General features: G+C 43.5%; 1 protein-coding gene across 4 annotated transcripts in view; it reads left to right on the forward strand.

Annotated features, from left to right (window-relative positions):
* The window catches only part of Acot9 (acyl-CoA thioesterase 9), a 30,116-nt gene extending 16,741 nt beyond the window's left edge, over positions 1-13,375 (forward strand). For all 4 annotated transcript variants that reach the window (XM_013068313.3, XM_004872218.4, XM_004872217.4 and 1 more), the window contains 10 exons: positions 4-87; positions 562-665; positions 5,642-5,715; positions 10,434-10,501; positions 11,075-11,186; positions 11,343-11,433; positions 11,609-11,694; positions 12,183-12,270; positions 12,414-12,564; positions 13,074-13,375. In XM_013068313.3, the coding sequence (XP_012923767.1) occupies positions 4-87; positions 562-665; positions 5,642-5,715; positions 10,434-10,501; positions 11,075-11,186; positions 11,343-11,433; positions 11,609-11,694; positions 12,183-12,270; positions 12,414-12,564; positions 13,074-13,162 (947 nt within the window). In that variant the 3' untranslated portion in view covers positions 13,163-13,375. The remainder of the gene's footprint in view (positions 1-3; positions 88-561; positions 666-5,641; positions 5,716-10,433; positions 10,502-11,074; positions 11,187-11,342; positions 11,434-11,608; positions 11,695-12,182; positions 12,271-12,413; positions 12,565-13,073) is intronic.
* Positions 13,376-21,408: the final 8,033 nt, after the last annotated feature.

Raw genomic sequence — 21,408 nt, forward strand, 5'->3', positions numbered from 1 at the left:
CAGTTCTCATTTGCTACATGCACACCAAAAATCACGCAACTAAGATGTCCCCTTTATCGATAGTTACAGCCCTGGTGGACAAGATTGGTAAGCAATATCAATTTCTAGGTATACTTGGAATTTTTAGTAGTTATAAGATATTGAGATTAGATGAAATAGTCCCCTTTATAGGGAATTTTAATGTATACATGTGTGTGTGAAAATATCTAGAATGTATTATATCAAGGTATTTATTATAATTATGTGGAAGGATTTTTGCATGATTCTGGTTTTATTTTTTATATTCTTTGCACTGTCTACATTTTTTTTTTTTGGTACCGGGAATCGAACTTGGGTCCTTACGCTTGTGCAGCAGGCAGCGAAACCACTGAGCTAAATCCCCGGCCCTGTCTACATTTTTTGAATAGACATAGCAAATTTCTTTTGTATGTCAAAAAAGTTAGTTTTGAGGACAAGATAGAAATGTAGTGGAATTTGCCAAATTTTTGAATGATATTGTCCATTTACAGTATAGAAAGTTTTCAGTGTGGTTTGGACACAGACTGATTCTCTCTTTTGCAGATATGTGTAAGAAGAGCCTAAGCCCAGAACAGGACATTAAATTCAGTGGCCATGTTAGCTGGGTTGGGAAGACATCCATGGAAGTGAAGATGCAGATGTTCCAGGTATATGTGCACCTGAAGATCGTCCACTGCTCAGATACAACCAGCTAATCTCAGTGAGAGAAAAGTTTTATTTACGTGTCTTTTCAGAGACAGGTATGTAGCTAAATCATTAAAAATTCATGTCATACGGATGGTAGGTTAACATCCTCCTCCCAGACAAAGACTGACACAGTGTTTGATGTTTATCTTTTAATATTTATTATTTTCTAATCATATGCCTCTCCATGTTAAAGGTGCTTGTTTCTGGTCTTCCCCAGGAGGATTTTACAAAAGTCTGAGTTCCGTGAGACGTGTATCTTAGTCTTAAGTGGCTGAGACACAATACCCAACACCCACAACTTAAAGTAGGAAGGGTTTATTTGATTTAGGCTTAGGTTAGGGTTCCTGGTCAGCTGCTCCAAGGCAGAAGCAGCATGGTGGAAGGGCCTAGGTGGTGGACAGCTGCTCTGGTCCTGGCTCTGGTCTCTGCCTGAAGCAGAGAGGGAAGAGAGGAGCCAGGGCGGGGAGCTTCCAGGTCACGCCCCAGTGACCCGCCCCCAAGCAGACCCCACCTCCTAACAGATTGTTCAGCACTACAGCTTTTGGGCAACACCCCAGAGCTAACCATAACCACGTGCATAGAATTGATCACTGTGTTAATTTCTTAGGGTCGCCATGCCACCAACTACCACAAGGTACTCCCAACTGGTGGCATAAAAATAACAGAAATTTAATGTCTCAGTTTGGTGGCTTTAAGTTTGAAGTCAAGGTGTCAGCAGGGCCACGCTGTCTCTGAAGCCTGCGGGGAGAAGCCTTCTTGCCTCATCTTTGCTACTTGCGGCTTGCTGGCAATCCATGGCTTGCAGCTGCAGCCCTGATTCAGTCTCTGTCCCCATCGTCACATGGTCTTTTCCTCTTGTGTGTCTTATGTCTCTTGTCTCCTGGTAGGATACTAATCCTTACTGTACTAATCCTTACTAATCCTCAGCCTACTTCAGTATGACCTCTTCTTAACTGTAATGGTCCCCTTTCCAAATAAAATCACATTCATAGGTCTGAGGGTTAGGACTTTCTCATGTCTTACTAGGGGGCACAATTCAGCCTATAACCACCGTTTAGGTGGCAGTTAGAAACAGCCAGTCTCCTCTAGTGAGCAAAACTGGGGATAGCTTTATAGACAAACGATGAAATTTGACAAGTACTCAGTACAGAAATTAAATATTCAAAGTATGTCCAAGATTCACTGTGGAAAACTTATTTAAGAATGACTTACTCAGTTATGCCAGGGTATTCAATAGACCCATCATTCAGATGCATTTTTTCCTGCCATGGAGTTATGAAGCATTTTACCTTTTGATGGAAGAAAATTTTCTGCTTTCGTAATAAAAAGCCTGAAACTTGCCATGTAGTAGAGTTATTTGTCAAAGTAAGTATTTTTTATTGTGTATATATCAAAGTAGTTAAGTCTTTCAACTCCCATGTTGATATAACTGATAGTAATCCTGTTTAAATTTTTTTTGTCTTTTTTTAGTGATATTATTTTAAAAATAAAACATAATGAAGTTGCTGGGGATATTCCATAATTTGGATTTGTCAGTGTTCTTTTCAAAAGTATTTTTAGTTAATAGGAGCCTGCTCACTGCTACACAGTATCAGACAAGTAAAGAGTTTTTAAAAAAAAATTTGCTTTCCTCATTGGCCAGTTGATTAATAACTCATAACTGGAGTAATCCTGTCTATTCCAGAGAAGTGGCAGGAAGATTAGCCCTCTGCTTCCGGTTTGAGTAGATGTGGCTTCTACTCCCAGCTCTGCCACTTTTTTTTTGGTACTGGGGATCGAACTCAGGACCCTGGGCTTGTGAGGCAGGCGGCAGAACCACTGAGCTAAATCCCTGCCCTGCCACTTTTTAGCCATGTAAATGTAAGTTACCTAGTTACCTTTGCTGAGCCTGTTTCCTAAGTGTAAGGTGAAAATAGGGAAGGGCGAAATGAAGACAAACCCATGCATGAGGAGTACTTGGTATGGTTCCTGTCACATACTAACTGCTCCTGGTAATACTGTTAATTTATTAGCAGTACCTTTGAGGTGGTCCCAAATCTTTATTCTAAGCTTGACCTTTACACTCATCTTTCTGCCTCTTCACTTTCCCTACCTCAATGTGCTGTCGCAACCTCAAGCTGAGTGCCTTTCAAACTGAAAACGTCAGGCCCTGATCCCCCTCCAGTCTCCCCTTTGTCAGCCTCCTGTTTTCCCAGCTCCAACTCTTTGTGGTGGGTTTGATTATTCCCTTTCCTGTGCAGACCTCTGGCAAGTCCTCCCAGTTGTCACCCATAGCCACTCACCAAAGTCCTTTCTTCCCTATCTCTGTGTTTTCCTCAAGTCCTCATAGCCTCTTGCATGAGTGCCTTGATGTCTGTTCATTCATCTGCCTCCTGCTGTTCTTTGTAGATTTTATCCATTTTTAACAGATCAATCTGCCAAAGCTGATCTTGAATCCCGTTGCTCCCCTTCTTGAAAACCTTAGCTGGGTGAAGGGACACACACCTATAATGCCAGCTAGTTCAGAGAAGCTCTGTTTCAAAATTTAAAACAAATTTTTAAAGGGCTGGGAATGTAGCTCAGTGCCCCCTGGGTTCAATACCCAGTACCACAAGAAGAAAAAAACCTGAAAAACTTCAATGACCATTATCTGTGGATTAAAAGCTAAACCTCTCTAACTAGTTTGGGTCCAAGGTGCTCCATAAACCAGCTCCAACCTACTTTTCCAGTCCTTTCCCATCTGCACACCTGAGCTCACCCGTACACACCAAGCAGCCTAATTGTGGGGAGTTACACATCTTCTCACTCCCAGTCTTTGCACTGCACTAGTGAGTGCTTGCTCTAATAAAGCAGAATTGAAATTGGGAGCGAGTGAATCTCACTGCTTGTTCTTTTTCCTCTGCCTGAAATTCCCTGTGCCCTGGCTCCGCATGGCCACAGTCCCTCTGTACTCCCCGGTCACTTTGTGCTTTGTCCCTTCCCAGTCCTCCCAGCTCGTAGCACCTCTTCCTTCCCCAGAGCTGCTGCCTCAGGACCTGCTGTCTGACCTCTTTCCTGCAGTATGCAAACACTCTTCACCAGTGGGCCCTGGGTGTGAGGCATCCAGCCCACTTCTTGACATTCATGTAACATTCACTTAGCAGTTGCTCATTGTGCACCTAATCCATGCTTAGCAGACAGCAGTGAGCAAACATAGTTCCTTTCTTTCAGCATTTGTGCTCTAGTAGTGCTCCATAATGACCTGCCTCGTTCATCCATTTGGCAAACATAAGCTGCTATCTGCCAGTCTTTGTGCTGAGTTCTGGGTATACAGATATGAAGAAAAATAGACTTTGTCCACACAGAGCTCACCATACAGTCAGATGACAGCCACATAAATGATTATATTATTTACCATTTCTTAGTAGGGACACTGTTAGCGTTTTGTGCAGGAATTTTTTTTTTTTTTTTTTGCAGTAGCGAGGATTGAATCCAGGGCCTTCACACTGAGCTATATCCCCAGCCTTTTTTAATTTTTAATTTTCAGACAGGATCTCACTAAGTTGCCCAGGCTGGGCTTAACCTTGTGAGCTTCTTGCCTCAGCCCCCCAGAGTCCTGGGATCACAAGTGTGTGCCACTGCTCCTGGCTCAGGGAAATTCTTTTTTTATGGTACTGAGGAGTGAACCCAGAGCCTCATGTGTGTTAGGCAAGCACGCTACCACTGAGCTATATCCGCAGCCCTGTATAGGAAAATGGTTTGTTCTGCAGACCTGTGCCTTGCATTGTGAGGTGCTTAGCTCCCTGATGACACCTCCACTAAAGCTCCCCTCAAAACATCTCTACACATTTCCACATGCTCCCTTTGCGATGGCATCTCCATGAACCAACTCCAAATTGGGGAGTGTATGAAGGGAGGACTTTCTGCACTCTGATGAGCTTAGCCTGGGAACAAGGACAGGGCAGGAGTGGGACATCTGGAAGCCCGAGGCCCATGAGGAAGGCCAAGGTGTGGCTGGGAGAGCAGAGCCCACTGTATTCCAGCACCTCTCAGTTGTTTGCTGTGGTTCGGAAAGAGGTGGAGGTATGAGTACAGCCTCAGAGGACAGCCTCAGTGCACGCTGGAGAGGAATCCTGGGGGCTTGTGTGGCCTCTTAATGGGATTAGCCAGGGCCTTGCAGAATGGAGGAACTGCTAGGCATGGAGGATTGTGCCTGGAATCAAAAAGAAAGAAAAAGTTGGGCAGAGGGAGGAGGAGAGGAAGGCTTGAGTAGGGGAGAGCACAGTGAGGTTGGTGAGACTCTTCCCACTGCACAGGCACTGCCAGTGGGGGCCTCTACAGGCAGCCGTGACCAGGTCACCTGAATCCCCTGTGATCCTCCTGCCTCATCAGCCTCTGAGCGCTGGGATCCCAGGTGTGTGTCACCACGCCCAGGAAGAAGTACAGACTTATGAGGAGTAAAGAAACACCTTAAAACCTCAAAGGCCTGTACATCAGAAACATTTAATGAATCCATAGGACCATCGCTGATTTTGCCCATTCTTGGGAACTCCCTTGCGCCCGGCTAAGGAGGCATAAGCGCATGCTGGTGGCTGGCACTCCACAGTTCCTTGAAGAGCCTGTGTCCAAGTGTGGTGGGACATAGGGTAGATGTGCTACCGGGAGGAAGGGTGGGGCCAGAAGGAAGCCCAGGGTCTATGTGTTGTGGACAGGTTTGGGGCCGTGAACAGAAGGTCCATGTGTGACCTTTGCGCGCTGTTTGGGTTTTGAGTTGTCCTTTTCCCCCTTGCCCTCCCGCCATTCTCAGAGCGCCTTGCTGCCCGACTGGCTCAGGCTGCACCTTCAGCAGGTGGCGCTGAGCACGTGCCTCTCCTCCCGCCTTTTTGGAACCTCTTGGAGCACACATGCTGTCAGAGTGGTGCCATCTTCCCAAGAAATGCATTTCTTATATCTGCATTGTCTTTTCTTTGTTCTTTAGTTGCATGGTGATGAATTTTGTCCTGTTTTGGATGCGACATTTGTAATGGTGGCTCGTGATTCTGACAATAAAGGGTAATTGCTGCTTTTTCATAATTCTTTATTTTGAAGAATTTCAAAGATACATAAAAGTAGAGAGAAGAGTATGATGAATTTCCATTTACCCATCACCTGAACATAATAACTTTAACATTTTTGCCAAATTTACTTCAGCTGTTTTTCTCTCTCTCTTTTTAAATATCTTTCATATATTTATTGGTGATTTCAACTTCTTTTTTTATGGTACTGGGGATCAAACTCGGGTCCTTACGCTTGCGCAGCAGGCAGCGAAACCACTGAGCTAAATCCCCAGCCCTGTTTTTTTCTCTTAAGAAATAGTATTTTAAAGCAGATCTCAGACATAATGCCATTTCACCTCAAAGTACTTCAGTGTAGACATCTTTTTCAAATGAGAGTATTTGCATATACTTACTAACCCTGATTAATCACACACATTAATGGGGTTTGGTGTGGTATTTTTGTACATGCATAATCCACCCACCCTTTTCCCACCCAACCCTTGGAGTTTCTAGTGACCACTGTTCTATGTTCAGATGACTTTTTTTAGCTTCTTATCTCTGTCTTGGTTATTTACCTTAACATAATGACCTCTGGTTTCATCCATTTTCTTGCAAATGACAGGATTTTATTCTTCTTTATGGCTGGCTCACCCCTCTTTGTGTATATCCCTATTTTCGTTATGCATTTATCTGGTGATGGGTACCTAGGTTGACTCTATGTCTATTGCCTCAGTAAACGTGGGCATGCAGGTATCTCTGGTATGTTGGCTTCATTTCTTTTGGTTGCATATCCGGAAGTGGGCTGTATGGGTCCCACGGTAGATCTGTTTCTTTAAATATATTATGTTCTCTATAATGGCTGAGTTTACATTCCCAACCTTAGTGTATAAAGTTTTTTTTTTATAGTGGGGATTGAACCCAGGGCCTCAGGCATGCTAGGCAGTTGCTCTGCCACTGAGCTACCTCCATAACCCTTTTTATTTTATTTTTTGAGAAAGGTCCTGCTGAATTGCCCAGGCTGTGATCCTTCTGCTTGGCCTCCTAAATATCTCATATTACAGGCATGCGCTACCATGCCAAGCCTTGGGCCTGGTTGTAGTTTTGATTTGCATTTCTTTTTTTTTGTACTGGGGATCAAACTCAGGCCCTTGTGCTTGTGAGGCAGGCTGCAGAACCACTGAGCTAAATCCCCGGCCCTGTTTTGCATTTCTTTTTTTTTTTGGTACCGGGGATCGAACTTGGGTCCTTGCGCTTGCACAGCAGGCGGCGAAACCACTGTGCTAAATCCCCGGCCCTGTTTTGCATTTCTTTGATGCTGTGCAGTTCAGGCTGGCCCTCTACTCACTGTGTAGCCTAGGCTGGGGTCAAACACCAAGTGATCCTCCTGCCTCAGACTCCTAAGTGCTGGCATTATAGGTGTACATCACCACATCCGGCTTGCTTTCTTAAGATATAATTCACATATCACATGATTCACCCATGGAAAGTGTGCAGTTTAATGGCTTTTGGTATACTTACAGGATTGTGCAGAGTCTTAATCTGTTTTAATCCAGAATGGTTGTGTGCCCTTCCTTATTGCTTTCTTATTATTTCATATCATTAACTTGTTAAAAGGCTGGGTCAGTTGTTCCATACAATCCCCTACTTTCTGGATTTGTCTTAGTGCTTCTTCATGATATGTTTTTTTAACTTTGTTCTCTTCCTGGGGTTTTGTATAAACTGAAGTCAGATACACAGCCTTGTATTAAATTGCGATTCAGCAGATTGGTGCAAGTACTCCATTGGTGGTGGCGTATCTTGTATCTGATCACATCATTTCAGAGGTACAGGTTGTTCCACTCACAGTGATGCTAACCAAGATTGATGTGTGTGTTCGGATAGTGACAGCATGCTGGGTGTGGTGCCACATGCCTGTCTTCCCAGGCAGGAGGATCATTTCAAGTTCAGGGCCAGCCTGGGCTACATAGCTTAAGGCCAGCCTGAACTACACAGTGAGACCCTGTCTCAAAAAACCAAAAAACAAACAAAAAGTAGTGACAGCTTGATCTGTCCAGTGTGAAATTCAGTTCAGTTTTTCCTTTTGTGATCTACAATTACAGGATATACTTTGTTAGCCTGTGACCAGCCAATTCCCCATCAGTCTTGTTCCAGTGCTTTTAATGTCCATGGGTGATCACTGCTATAACCATTTTCATTAGGGTGTATAAAGTGACTCTCCTGTTCTGTCATTTATTTTGTACTTGTTAGCTGACGTTCTGCAAAGGTGAGCTTTCTCTTTTCAATTAGGGCTATTTGATTTATAAAGGAAAGTCGGGATCACTGTTTTATCTTTGCCCTTTTTTTATACATTTTCAGAATAAGGAGTTGGTTTATTAGTCAGTGACATGGTTTTCCTACCTTTCTTTTGCTTTTTAAAAGAGGTATCTGTGAATCCATGGTTTATTTCAGTAAATTATCATCATGGTTCTTGATGCTCAGGGTATGCCGTCTTCAGTCTGTAGGGGCTTCCATGTCCTTTGAACTTGTCCTCATTCACCTCTGACACCTTCTGCTCTCTGATATGACAAGACACCTAGGCTTAGCTTATATGTTTCCTGCCCAAGCTTAGAATGAGCCACTTCTCCGGGGAGCTGTGGGGTTCCTCTTAGTGGGAACTGGTAGGTAGAGCTCAAATTCTGGGCACCAGAACTATATATTACTACCATTTTGTCCTTTTTTTCTAGGCCTTCTCAATGTACCGGGCTAGGGTGTATGTTAAAAACCTCATGTTCATATGGTCCTTTCCAAGTCAAATTTAACCAAATAGACTTTACCTTATTTGACTTTATATTTTATCTTTTTTTCTCTGAAATTGAATTCTTGGTTCCCAGTGAGAGTTCTGCCCAAGGCATCCAAACAGGGACCGTTACTGATTGCTCTTTGCATAGGACAGTCTATCGGCCTATGGGAAATCTCATCTGTATTAGAAACTCGATTTAGGAGTCAGCAATGAGAATTCTTTTCTGTGATATGCAAAGTGTACTTGACAAACCAAGTGAAAACTGAAAAATAATCTTGATGACTCTGATCCGAGGAAGGAATCGTCTCTCGCTCCTCCTTCCAGCCCCTGCTGTCACCCTCTGAGGCACTGCTTTAGGTTTATCTGCCAGGTGATGTGTTTCAGCTTTCCAAGCTGCCATCTCAGTTCTTTTCTTTCCACTATGCTTTAATCAGACCTTTGGATTCTTTTTTCAAAGATATTTTATTTATTAGTTTATTATTTTGGAGTTTTTTGAGACAGAGTCTTGCTGTGTATTTCAGGCTGGCCTTGAATTCACTATGTAGCCCAGGTTGGCATTGAACTGGCACAGTGCTCCTGCCTCAGCCTCCTGAGTGCTGGGATTACAGGCATGCGCCACCACACCCAGTGAGACCTTTGGATTCTATCACAGTGAAGTACCCACTTTTCCCTTAGTTTTTGATGCTTACAGAAAAGGAGAAAGAATAATGTAACAAATTCAGGTTTCTTCACCTGAATTCACCCATTAACTTTGTACCACATTTGCCTGACTCTGTTGTCCTTTATTAATATACACATATACACAGTTTTTTTTTCAAATCATTTGCAAGTAAGTTTGAGACTGCTTTATCCATTAGTAGTTCAGTTCAGCATGTATTTCCTAAGAACAAGGTAATTCTATATAACCTAAACGCCTTTATTATATCCAAGAAATTTAACAATAATATCATCAGTTACATTACCTAATACAGTGGACTCTGGAGTTGCACCCGGCCTGACATATGAACAATTTGAGTTATGACCGGAATTTTAGTTTTAACTTATGAACAAAGTCTTGAGTTTCGAGCTGAATGCTGGCCGCTTGTGCTTCCAGATGGTCTCAGATACAGACTTAACCCTTAAAGAGTTCTAGAAGGAACATTACCACATCCTTTCCTGTGTGGGATTGAGAAATCCTGGGCCAATGTCTCTCTAGGGATACTGAGATCTGCCTGTATATAGGAGAGAGACTTTGAAGGCTGTGTAGAGGAGCCTGAGCCTTCAACTGACCAACTTGAGTTACAATCCGTCCTTGTGAGTGAATTGAGTTTGTAAGTCAAGGGTCCACTATATGTGATCCATATTCAAATTTTACCAGTTGTTCCTAAAATATCCTTTATAATGTTTTCCTTGATTCAGGATCCAGTCAAGGATCTTGTATTGCATTTGCGTATATTCCTTTAGAAGAGTCCCCTTGTCATTTTCTCTTTTAAGGCTTTTTGTTTGTTTGTTTGTTTTTGAGAAAAGGTCTCGTTATGTGGCTCAGGCTGGCCTTGAACTCACTATGCAGCCCAGGCTGGCCTCAAACTTGAGGTAATCCTTTTGCCTTGGGCTCACAGGCAATGCTGGGATTACAGGCATGTGCCACCACGCCTGGCTCTGGCATTGACATTTTTGAAGAATCTTAGCCAGCTGTTTTGTAGAATGTTTTACAACCCATTCAGTATTTGTTTCCTTGTGATTAAAATCAGGTTACACTTTTTGGTTAGCACCAGTATCTTTATAATGTGAACTTTCTAGTGTACTGATAAGTTTATAACCAGAAGGCTCCCTTAGTTGTTCCAGTGTTCATGTGTAAGGTAGTAAGAATTACCCCAAGTAAATGACAGAGTACTTTAAAACTAGTAGTTGTGGATCTTCAATTTTTATTAGATAATGGCACATCTTAAACTGAATTCTTTTCTTTTTTTTTTTAGGCCAGCATTTGTAAATCCACTCATCCCTGAAAGCCCAGAGGAGGAGGAGCTTTTTAGACAAGGAGAACGTACATTAATTTGTTTATACTAAAAGAAAATCTAGAAGTACATTAATTATACTTCAGAAGAGATTACTTAAGATTATATATGGACTGTACATACCAGTCAAATGTCTTACTCATGCTGAGAATTTATTGAAAGTAAAAACACCTTTGTTTTTGCTCCTTAGAGTCCATAGTTTGAGCAGTGTCACTGATCAACATTCATTAAGTGAATTGTTTTCTCATTCTTACTGAAATGGGAAATGTCTACAGCATAACTGCTGGTCAGGGCTCTAGATGAGGCTGATACCAAGTGGTCTCACACTGAGCCAACAGCATTTCCAGCTGAAAGCAAAGACTGATGGGAAATTTTGGAGGGTGGTGCTGAGGATGGAACCCAGGGCCTTGCACCACATCCTAGGCAAGGGCTTACCACTGAACGGTACCCTGAACCCCTCACTGGGAATTTTCTGTGGTCTCTGCAGCCTTCGCTTGGATATGCATATCATTTCTCATGGGACTTTCTAGGCTCCAGGGCACCCCGCCCCCCCTGTGCTGTAGTGTGACCTCCTGCTCATGGCTCCTTCTCCCATGTTCCAGTGAACAAGGGGAGGAGGATTGCCCTCAGCTCCACCTCGTTACTGAAAGTGGCGCCCAGTGCCCAGGAGAGGACCACCATACACGAGATGTTTCTTAGCACACTGGACCCAAAGTAAGTGAGGGTGCTGAGAATTCAGGGAGGCATTTAAGTCTTGGCCTTTTCCCGAGCCACACTTGCCTGAATATATTGAGATTTGTTTGCAAATTTTTCTTTCTCAGCGGTGAAACCCTGCTATTAATAGAGTGTGATTAATCTCCATTTCTACAGGACTATAAGTTTTCAGAGTCGAGTTTTGCCGCCTGGTGCAGTGTGGATGGAGACTACAAAGCTGAAGAGCTTGGAAGTTTGCCACCCTCAGGTATTGGAATCGAGTGGGAAGTAGCCTGCATAGGCTGGCTTGCCTTCATGATATTTGTCCAAGATTTGACATGCCTTTAAACTGACCTCTTTTCTGTGGAACTGTTAATTCCTTTGTTCTGCATATGAGGGTGGCCATTCGCTGGTATTTATTAATACTTATTTATATCCTCTAGGAGCGGAACATTTTCAATCGGATCTTTGGTGGTTTCCTTATGAGGAAAGCATATGAACTGGGGTGGGCTACTGCTTGTAGCTTCGGGTGAGTTTGAGTTAAGGCAGTTTTAACTTCTGAGAAGCAATTTGTACCACTTCACTTACAGGAAACATTTTAGACCAGTCTGCCTATGTTTGGAAGTACCGTATGTTGTTTATTTATTTTTGCAGTGCTAGTGGTTGAACCCTGGGGCTTGCGCATGCTAGGCAAGTGCTATACACATTGAGCTCCATCCCCAGTCAGGAAATGGACTATATTTTCACACCTGTACCAGCTGGCTCTGACATTTCCTTTTAGAAGAGAAACCCACTGAAATAATAGGAAGAGAGTATGTGGAAGGGAAAAGAGACAGTGATTTTGGCCTAGTGTGGCTACATGCAGCATCTTTTCCCATTCATCACTGGTCTCATCATTTCTCCCTTCTCTAAGTTTATTCTTTGTTCATTTCTATTTTGATTTAGTTGAGTGTTAGGGGAAAATTTAAGACCATTTGAATTTTGAACTTCACTCCAGATTCTGCCTTTCTTCAATAGTTGTTCCCGACCATTTGTGGTAGCAGTGGACGATATCATGTTTCAGAAACCTGTTGATGTTGGCTCATTGCTCTTTCTGTCCTCACAGGTAGGTGTGAGATAAGAGACAAAAACTATTGAGTTTTGTCATTCAGAGCTAGAAGAGGTTTCCATTCCGAAGCTGCTATTTCTCTTGTGACTGCCTTTTCCCCCTTCCAAATGCAGTTGGCTAACCGGTGTCTGTAATCTTAGGTGTGCTTTACTCAGAACAATTACATTCAAGTCAGAGTACATAGTGAAGTGGCCTCTCTCCTAAGTAAAGAGCACACGACCACCAATGTCTTTCATTTTACATTCATGTCGGAAAAAGACGTGCCCTTGGTTTTCCCCAAAACATATGGAGGTAAGCAGCCATAATTGGGTTTCCCTGATGAAGGGAAGACATTCTAAAGAAATTTTTTACTTTTTTGGTGGGGGGCAGTACTGTATTGGGGATCAGACCAAGGGTCTTGTATGTGCTGGGCAAGTGCTCAACCAGAGAGCTACATCCCCTGTTCTCTTTCTAAACTGGCCTGAGAATGTGTCTTTAGGAGATTTTGCTTTTGAGGTTCTGCAACTCTGAAAGCCAAAGATGCCTCCGGGCTTTGGGCAGCTATTGCTGGTCTGCCCGCCTGACTGTTGTCTGCAGGGCTGGTGCCAGCGGCCACTGGTCATTCAGGACCAGTCTAGCCAGAGGAAAGTGACAAGAGGTGTGGCCTGCTGCCTTGGGAATGCTGCATCCCAGCAGCTCAACAGCGCATCCCTGTTGCCGGTTTCGCATGCTCGTTACTGTCTCCATGTTCCCAAATGGTCAACTTTGTGATTTTCCAAAGTGCTGCAAATTTCTCCAGGGTTATCTTTCTTGTGTTTCAGATTCCATGTTGTATTTAGATGGGCAGCGGCATTTCAGCTCCATGAGTGTCCCAGTGACCTTGAGGAAGGACTGCCTTGCGGATCCCTAGCTCACCTCCTTTGTTGTGAAGCAGTCTCCACCCACAGCGACACATCTCACTTGAGAAGGCTGGAGCAGACGCATTGGCATTAGTATTGCTTCTCGTCCTCATAGGGAAGGAGAAAGCATTCAGCCTATAGGGTGAACAGAGAAGCAGAATGAGACTGACTGGATGGGGCAGGGGGGACAGTGTTATTAAATAATAAATCCTTTTAAAGCTGTATTCACTGTGAACCTGAGGAATTAGGGTAGAATACCTGTTTACCCAGTTGGACAAGTTCCTTTCCTTTCTTGCTCATATTAAACTGTCAGTATGCAAGGTTTCCTGCCAGGGCATTTGGAGGACATTCTTTTTTTTCCCCTTTGTTGTGGTGCTGGGGGTTGAACCCAGGGCCTTCACCCTGAGCTATATCCCAGTTTTGTTTTTTTTTGAGACAGTCTTAAATTGCTCAGACTGGGCTCCAACTTGCCATCCTCCTGCCTCTGCCTCCCAAGTGCTCGGATTACAGGCAGGATGACGTTCTTTAAACCTGACCAATTCCCCTTTGTTGTCTAAAATCCCATTCACCCTACAGGATTGTATTTTGCTTCCCTCTGTTTCTCAGCTACTGTTGTTAGCAGAGGGAAGATGAAATATTGGGGTGAAGGGACTCAACATAGGATATGGCCTCCGAAAGATTTGTGGGAAGCTTCAGGTCTGAAAATACCATGAAGTATTCAGAAATCATCTCTATGGAGAGACACAGGACCATTTGTTCATTCATTTACTATGCAGCTCTTCGGCATGCTGCTAGGGGCTGGGCAGTCTATATCTGATTAAAAATAATAATTGCTGCTCATGCTTACAGAGCACTTGCTATATGCTAGGTAGGCATCCTCCTCAGCAGTTGATGGGAACTTTTTTCTTTTTAATAATTCTCTTAATTTTCAATTCTTCACACCCTCACAGCTTTAGTATTAGCTTACACTTTTCCACCAAAATGAGAAGAAACAGTAGCAGTACATTATAATAACACAAAATTTTTACTATTTTCTAACAAAAAGGAATAACTGGTATAATGTCAGAAAGTGTAAAAATTGAGACAATATATCTTAAATCTTTAGGAAAACTTTAGACAAACAGTTAAATATGTAAATCCTAAATATATAACTTCAGCAACTGTTTTTCCCCCCTTTTGGGTCCTGGGCTATTCTAAGGTTTAAATAGAGAACTTTTAATGAGTTTCAACAGTGTCTATCCTAAAACATAAAGTGAAATTGCTTTTAAAAGGAATATTGAGCTGGGCGTGGTGGTGCACACCTGTAGTCACAAGCACTCAGGAGGCTGAGGCAGGAAGGATTGCCAGGAGTTCAAGGCCAGCCTGAACTACATAACAAGACCCTGTTTTTTTTTTTAAAGGGAATACTGATTTGATAAGCTAGTCTATTTTAGAAATATTTGGTTTCTGATTATACTTCATATCACCACAATCATCATTCAGAGGGCAGTTTTTTTCCAAAGGGCAAACTAAATTTTAAATTAGCACCCAATTGTCCCCATAGTTATCCAATCAATATTGATATATATGCCATCAAATATGCAAAGATTAACCGAATCTCAGTTACAAAATTTGGAGAAAAATACCTTAATAACATAAAACATTGACAAATGTAAGCTAGAATTAGTTCTAGGGTATTTGGTCATAGTTTTACATTAAAAGGATGGATGATTAGACACCAGCAGAAAGTTTTGTTTGCTAAAAGTTTATATTAATGAAAAAAGATCAGTCTCCTAAGTGAAATTTCACAAAGTGAAACCACTGCCTTCTGATTTAACTTTCAGGGTAATAAAGGGCAAACCCCACATATCATACTTTTCTTTTTTTGTCTGTAAACAAGAGTCAATATAAATGATACTACGAGGAAACAAAAGTGAGGAAACAGACACGTGGTTATGTTTCAGGTTCTACAGCATAATATACTGTGGTATAGCTCTCGTACAGTAAATCTCTTTGTTTCTGTTGTGGTTTTTCCTTCCTTTGGCAGTTCTGGGGATGTAAGCCCAGGCCTCATGCACATAGGCAAGTGATCTACCACTCAGCTCCAGCCTAGCCCTCTTTTTTGTTATGTTTGTGGTACTGATGATTGAATACAGCACCTCATGAAAGGGTCTACCACTGAGCTACATCCTAGCCTTCTGTTGCTTTTTTTTTCTTGGTGGTGCTGCACATTTTGCACTTTTATCCATCTGTTTCTGAAGTTGTATTGCAAATAACCTGTCTTCTGCTTCTTTATGTCTCTCAAAAATCAGTGCTCCAAATTTATCAGTTTTGCCTTAAAGGTTATTGCCCCGGGACCTGAGGAAGATGGGAACATTTCCCTTCTCGTGGCAGAAAAGCATGGATCTGTGAGTGCTTCAAAGGAAGCTGCTTGGCTTTTTCTTTTGGAAATAGCTTTTCTGATCAGGTGTTGAGGCTCTCTTTTCTTTCTCAGTGGCAGCGTTTCCAGCTTTCTGGGGCATACTTGATACTACGATCCTCCTCTCTGTTTCGCCACCAGGCTCAGCTTCTCTAGAGTAGGAACTCCGAGTGTAGAGTCTCAAGCATGACACCTAACTCTTTATCTCAGCAATTTGGTCTTGCTTGGACTTCTTCAGTATTTGTTTGGACCCCCATTTCTCTGGTGACGAGGTTGTAACTAGATCAGATTTTCTGGACCTCGAAGGAGAAGCCGAGATTCCCTTCCTCACAGGAACCTTTAACGTTAGCTTTCTGGCCTGTTGCCCTTTTGCAGCTGTTCTATCTCGAGTGGCTTTTTTCTCCTGCTTAACTTTCCCCCTCCTTCCTCCTTGGCCAATAACCTCTGTACTCGTCACTAGCTTTGTCTTCCTTCCCGCTGGACTGTACTCTGCCCCATCCTGCGCGTCTCCTCCTCATCTCTCCTCCCTCCCCCAGGGTGACTTAACTGGGGAACTGACCAACTGACAGATTCTTGCCTGGAGGCTCTGGGCCTGCATTTCTTGGGACCGTGGTTTGGAATTGTCCCCCACAGTTCCATCCTGACGACAGACTATGTGCGGTGGTGGGACCGAGCCCACGAAGCGATCAGAGGTGGCAGAAGGGACAGCATTAATTTGCTTTCTCCACGTTGGCCTTGAGGCAGGGCTCACACACTGTGTGGTTACAAGGGAGGGTTACAGACTCCATTGGGATCTCCAAGCAGATCAAGCACTGGCATTGGACAAGGAAGACAGAGCGCGTTTGGGCGCGCCCATTGCGCGGTGGAATAGGATTATTCAAAGTTGGTGGTACAGGAGGCCGTGCTCTGCTCAGCTCCCCTCTCCCTCGGCGCTGGACTCTGAGACTAAGGATACACGAGAGGGCTCCCGGCGCTTGCGTCTTACAGTTGCCGTGCCCCCTCCCCAGCAAGCCGAAGCTGCTTAGGAATTGGCACCCGCCCGGCCCGGCCCCGCCCGGCCCCGCCCGGCCCCGCCCGGCCCCGCCCGGCCCCGCCCGGCCCCGCCCGGCCCCGCCCGGCCCCGCCCGGCCCCGCCCTACGAGCTCGGACCGGCTCCGGCCCCAACCCTCCCCTTCTGACGTCGGCCGGCTCCAGAAATCTGTTTTCTGGTCCCAGAGAACAAACTCTGAGCCTTCACACTGAGCTACATCTCCAGCACCATGCCTTAAAAAAAAAATTTTTTTTTTTGGAGACCAGATCTTGCTAAGTCCTCAGTTGCTCAGGCTGGGCTCCAAGTTGGAATCCTCCTGGTTCAGATTTTCAAATACCTGGGATGAAAGGCGTGAGGCACCGCTCCTGGCTGTTCTTCCTGCTGCCCACCCCCAGTACTGGGGATCGAACCCAGGGCCTTTTCATTGAACTACATCCCCAGCCCTTTTACTTTTAACGTTGAGACAGGGTGTTGCTAAGTTTTCCAGGCTGGGCTCAAACTTGGGATCTTCCTGTCTCAGCCTCTTGACCTGCTTTATCATTGGTTTCTTTAGGAGAGTTTAGTTCACTAAACTGGGGCATGGTGGTTCTTGCCTGTCATCCTAGCTAATTGGGAGGCTGAGGCAGGAGAATTTTCAGTTTGAGGCCATCCTGGGCAACTCAGTGAGACCCTGGCTCAAACTTAAGGAAAGTATGGAGTCTGGGGGTGTAATTCAATGGTAGAGCACTTGCCTAGGAGGCCCAGGATTCAATGCTGATTAGCACAAGGGGGAAAGGAGTTGACTTCAGCATGCTTTGCACACGAGTGTCATGACGCTGCGGCTCTTTCTGTAGGAATTCTACATTCCCTCGGGTACCTGCATTCTCTCTGCTCTCACCTCTGCTTTCTCTCACCTCTCTTTCTTTTACTTAATTTTTCTTTTGTTTTGTTTTTTTGAGACAGAGTCTCGCTACATAGTCCAGGCTGGCCTTGAACTCACCAGCCCAGGCTGGCCTAGCACAGCGATCCTCCCTGCCTTCCTCCTCTTGAGTGCTGTCAAGCTAAAATTTAATAACGCTGTATACTTGAGCATGAAAATATCTGGAAGGAATTTGAGCTTGTTCAGTTTACAGAACCTTGTGGCAACTTGTATGTTCATGAAATGTGGCACAGACTTGGCAAAAATCAGTTACACAATGTCATTAGCAATCAAAAAGACTTGATCTCTATGACTAATAGGTGTTGGATTCTTGCTGCGTTCAGTACTGTGCTGATGACATAAGGTATTCTCACAGTAGCTCTTTGAGGTCAATACCATGATCACCTACATTTTGCAGGTGAGGAGCCTGAGGGTTAGAAAGGAAGAGGAGCTTCCCAAAGCCCACCCTATAACTGTCTAAGTGGGTTAGGCCCAGACTAAGTCTAGAATCCTGTTTTTTTGCCACATTTTTTACATATTTTCTCTGCTGTTAGGGTAGTGTTACTTATTGCCATATATATGTATACATTTTTTGTTGTTGTTGGTACCGGGGATCAAACTCGGGTCCTTGAGCTTGCGCAGCAGGCGATGAAACCACTGAGCTAAATCACTGGCCCCATACATATGTTTATATACACACACATATGTATATAATGTGGTCGGGTCTCAAGCATAAGAGAGAAGGATGGCTGAAATATTTTTGACATTTGTTTTAAGCTTCTCTTAGAGTAAAACATTTGCTACCATTGTGATTGACTCGCTAAAGTGACCTGTGTTTTCTTTCCCCTTCCTTGGTAACAAATAATGAATTTACTATAAAACAGGTAATAATAGAGAAGAATTAAAAATAGGGATTTGGACCTGGGTGTTGTGGTACACGCCTCTAATCCCAGCACTCTGGGAGGCTGAGGCAGGGGGATTGAAAGTTCAAGCCAACCTGGGCAACTTACTGACATAGGAAGATCCTGTCTCAAAATAAAATAAAAACAGGTTGAGGATATAGTTCAGTGCGAAGGCTCTGGGTTCAATCCCCAGTACCACACACACACACACACACACACACACACACAGTAATAAGTAAGGATTTGGCAAGTTCAAACATGGATTCAAAGGTCTTTATATATTGCTTCTAGGTAAAACTGTTGTGTCATGAGATTACTGTGATTTAAGGGGATCAACCTGAAGTAGATTTGGGGGTCCTTTGATCTAGCTGGTGGTGTTTTGGCAGGCAGTGTGACATTTTTTTTTCCTGGTACCGGGGATCAAACTCAGGACCTTGTGCTTTGCAAGGCAGGTGCAGCACCACTGAGCTAAATCATTTGAGAAGTGGGGCTGTCCTAACTGTATGTACTGTTTCCCTGAAAATAAGACCTACCTGGAAAACAAGTAAAACCCATTAAGTTTTGCTCCAAAAGATGAAATAGGGTTAATTTTCAGGGGACGTCTCTTCTAGAATCATGCTAGAACTTGTTCTCCAGGTAGGTCTTATTTTGGGAGAAACATGGTATCTGTGAGGTTTCACTACCTCTGCACCTAGCTAGTTCTGGGAGTTAGGTGGAGAATTCTCCTCTTCCGGTCTTATCTCCTGCCCCGGAAGGAGGGCCATCTTTCTTGTTCCCGGTCCTCTCATTTAGGGCTGTACACTCTTTTCATGGGGGGGAAAAGCTGTTCAGTTAGTGAAACATTTTTATGAATATGTTATATATCATCTTAAACATCAAATCCCACTTCAGATGTGAATGCTAAACAGTTGGAACCTCAGAATAAAACAAGTCCTTCTGAAAACCACTCATTAACCCAGAGGTGTGAAAGAATTATAGTAACTGTGTTAGCTACATTTCTCTCCTTGCTGAGACAAAATACGCAACTCCCAAAGTTCGAGGGGAAGAGGTTTATTTGGCTTACAGTTCGAAGAGGTTTCAGTCCATAATCAGTTGGCTCCAAAGCAGGGTGGTTGGCAGACAGGCATCCCAGAGGAGAAACAACATGGCAAGCACAAGGTAGCAAAGGTAACAAGAGTTTAACAGCATCTTTCTGCCCTTTTTATCTTGTTCAAACTACCAGGATTAGGGCAGTGCCAAACCGATCACTCACGTGTAGTGGTTTAGTAATCACACGCCCTTAGTCCTAGCATCACACATTCTAGATTCAACTACCTCTGAAAAAGAAAGTCCCACCTCATCCTCATGAGGCTTTGGAGGGACATCTAACCACAAACCATAACAGTAACCAAAGAAAAAATGTTTTTTTGTGTTACAGAAATTGTGTACCTTTGATAGAAGGAATGGTATGTGAACAAAACCATAATGATAATAAGATGAAAATTACACACACCAGGCATTATTGCATCCTGAGTGTAGACATGATATATATATATGGAAAAAGGTATGTTTTCAGACTGGGTTTGAAATTAGTAATTAGTGGGTCAAAATTTAGGGAGTTGTGAACATGAAAAAGTATCGGAATGCAGCATCATAGGTAGTAATAGTAAGAGTTGTGGGCCACTTGTTATGAATGTGCATGGTACATTTACTAGGTGGCATTTACTAGGTGATGTAAGAGGTACTTATAACTTGGACACGTCAAAAAATTCAGTACAAATTCAGTTCAGAATATGTTTGGTACAAATTATGATGCCGAAGTTGTACTTAGTTTTGAATTTTTATACTTTACTTTTTTTTTTTAAAGTTTTACCTTTTAAAAAAAGTTAGATTTGTAAAAAAAAGCCATTCAAGAGTTGATTATTCTTTTAGATTAGCCTCAAAGGGCTTCAAGAATGTGGCAAGTCGCTGATTTTCTTGTGCTGGCTGCCATCTTGTGGCCTTTCAGTTTTGGTGCAATGCCTTCCTTTAATAGAAAACTTGCAAACCACCCCCTCCCACCCCTCCCACCCCCGTGCTAAGGAGAGGCCTCTCTCTCCAGGGCCTTCATACTGAGCTACATCCCCAGCCCTTTTCAATTTTTTTTTGAGACAGGGTTCTTGCTTACTTGTCTAAGTTTCCGTGGCTAGGTTCACATTTGCAGTCCTCCTGCCTCAGCCTCCAGTCAACTCCTGTTTCTTGTATCCTGACTGAATTGTGCACATGGCCAGAGGTTGAAGTTAATGAATCAAGACTACAGGTTCAATTTTAACTTCCATCTAGCTTTGTCCAAAACTGGACCCCTAACCCAAGCCAATCAACTCTAAAGTTTGTGCTATTTCCCAGGAGATAATTGTGACAGAGAAACACCAGTTGGTCTTCATCTGTTCATGCTGGTCACAAGCACAATGCCCCCCACCCCCTGGCCAAGGGGATACACTCCAAGAACCCTAGTGGATGCCTGATAGCTTAGTACTGAGCCATATATATATATATATATATAACTGTTTCTTCCTATACACACATACCTATGATTAAGTTTAATGATAATAATATACAATACTGTCATGAATGTGCCCCTTCTCTCAATATATCTTATTGGACTCACCCTTGTTCGTATTGTGACAGTGTGACATGGTACAGTGCCTACGTGGTGAGATGAAGTGAATGAAGTAGGCACTGTGACAGTGCTAGGCCACTTCCTAGGGGTCACTCTAACACAAGGGCTGCGAACCCAGTATCTCAGCAGTCAATCCGAGAATGGAGGTGGCTAAGTGCTTGACAGGAAGGTCATGTGTACAGCATGGGAACTGGACAAGGGATGACCCATGTCCCAGATGGGATGGAGTGGGTGGCATGGGATTCAATCTCACTGGTCAGAATGGGGTAGTTTAAAGCTCATAAATCATTTATTTCTGCAATTTCTCATTTAATATTTTTTGGACTGCGGTTGACTGAGGGTAACTGAAACCTCAGAAAGCAAACCATGGATGGGGTGGGGGCTACTATAC

The sequence above is a fragment of the Heterocephalus glaber genome, unplaced genomic scaffold (assembly GCF_053883595.1).
Source record: "Heterocephalus glaber isolate CG9 unplaced genomic scaffold, H.glaber_assembly_v1.0 deba00001594, whole genome shotgun sequence".
In the NCBI taxonomy this organism is placed as follows: domain Eukaryota; kingdom Metazoa; phylum Chordata; class Mammalia; order Rodentia; family Bathyergidae; genus Heterocephalus; species Heterocephalus glaber.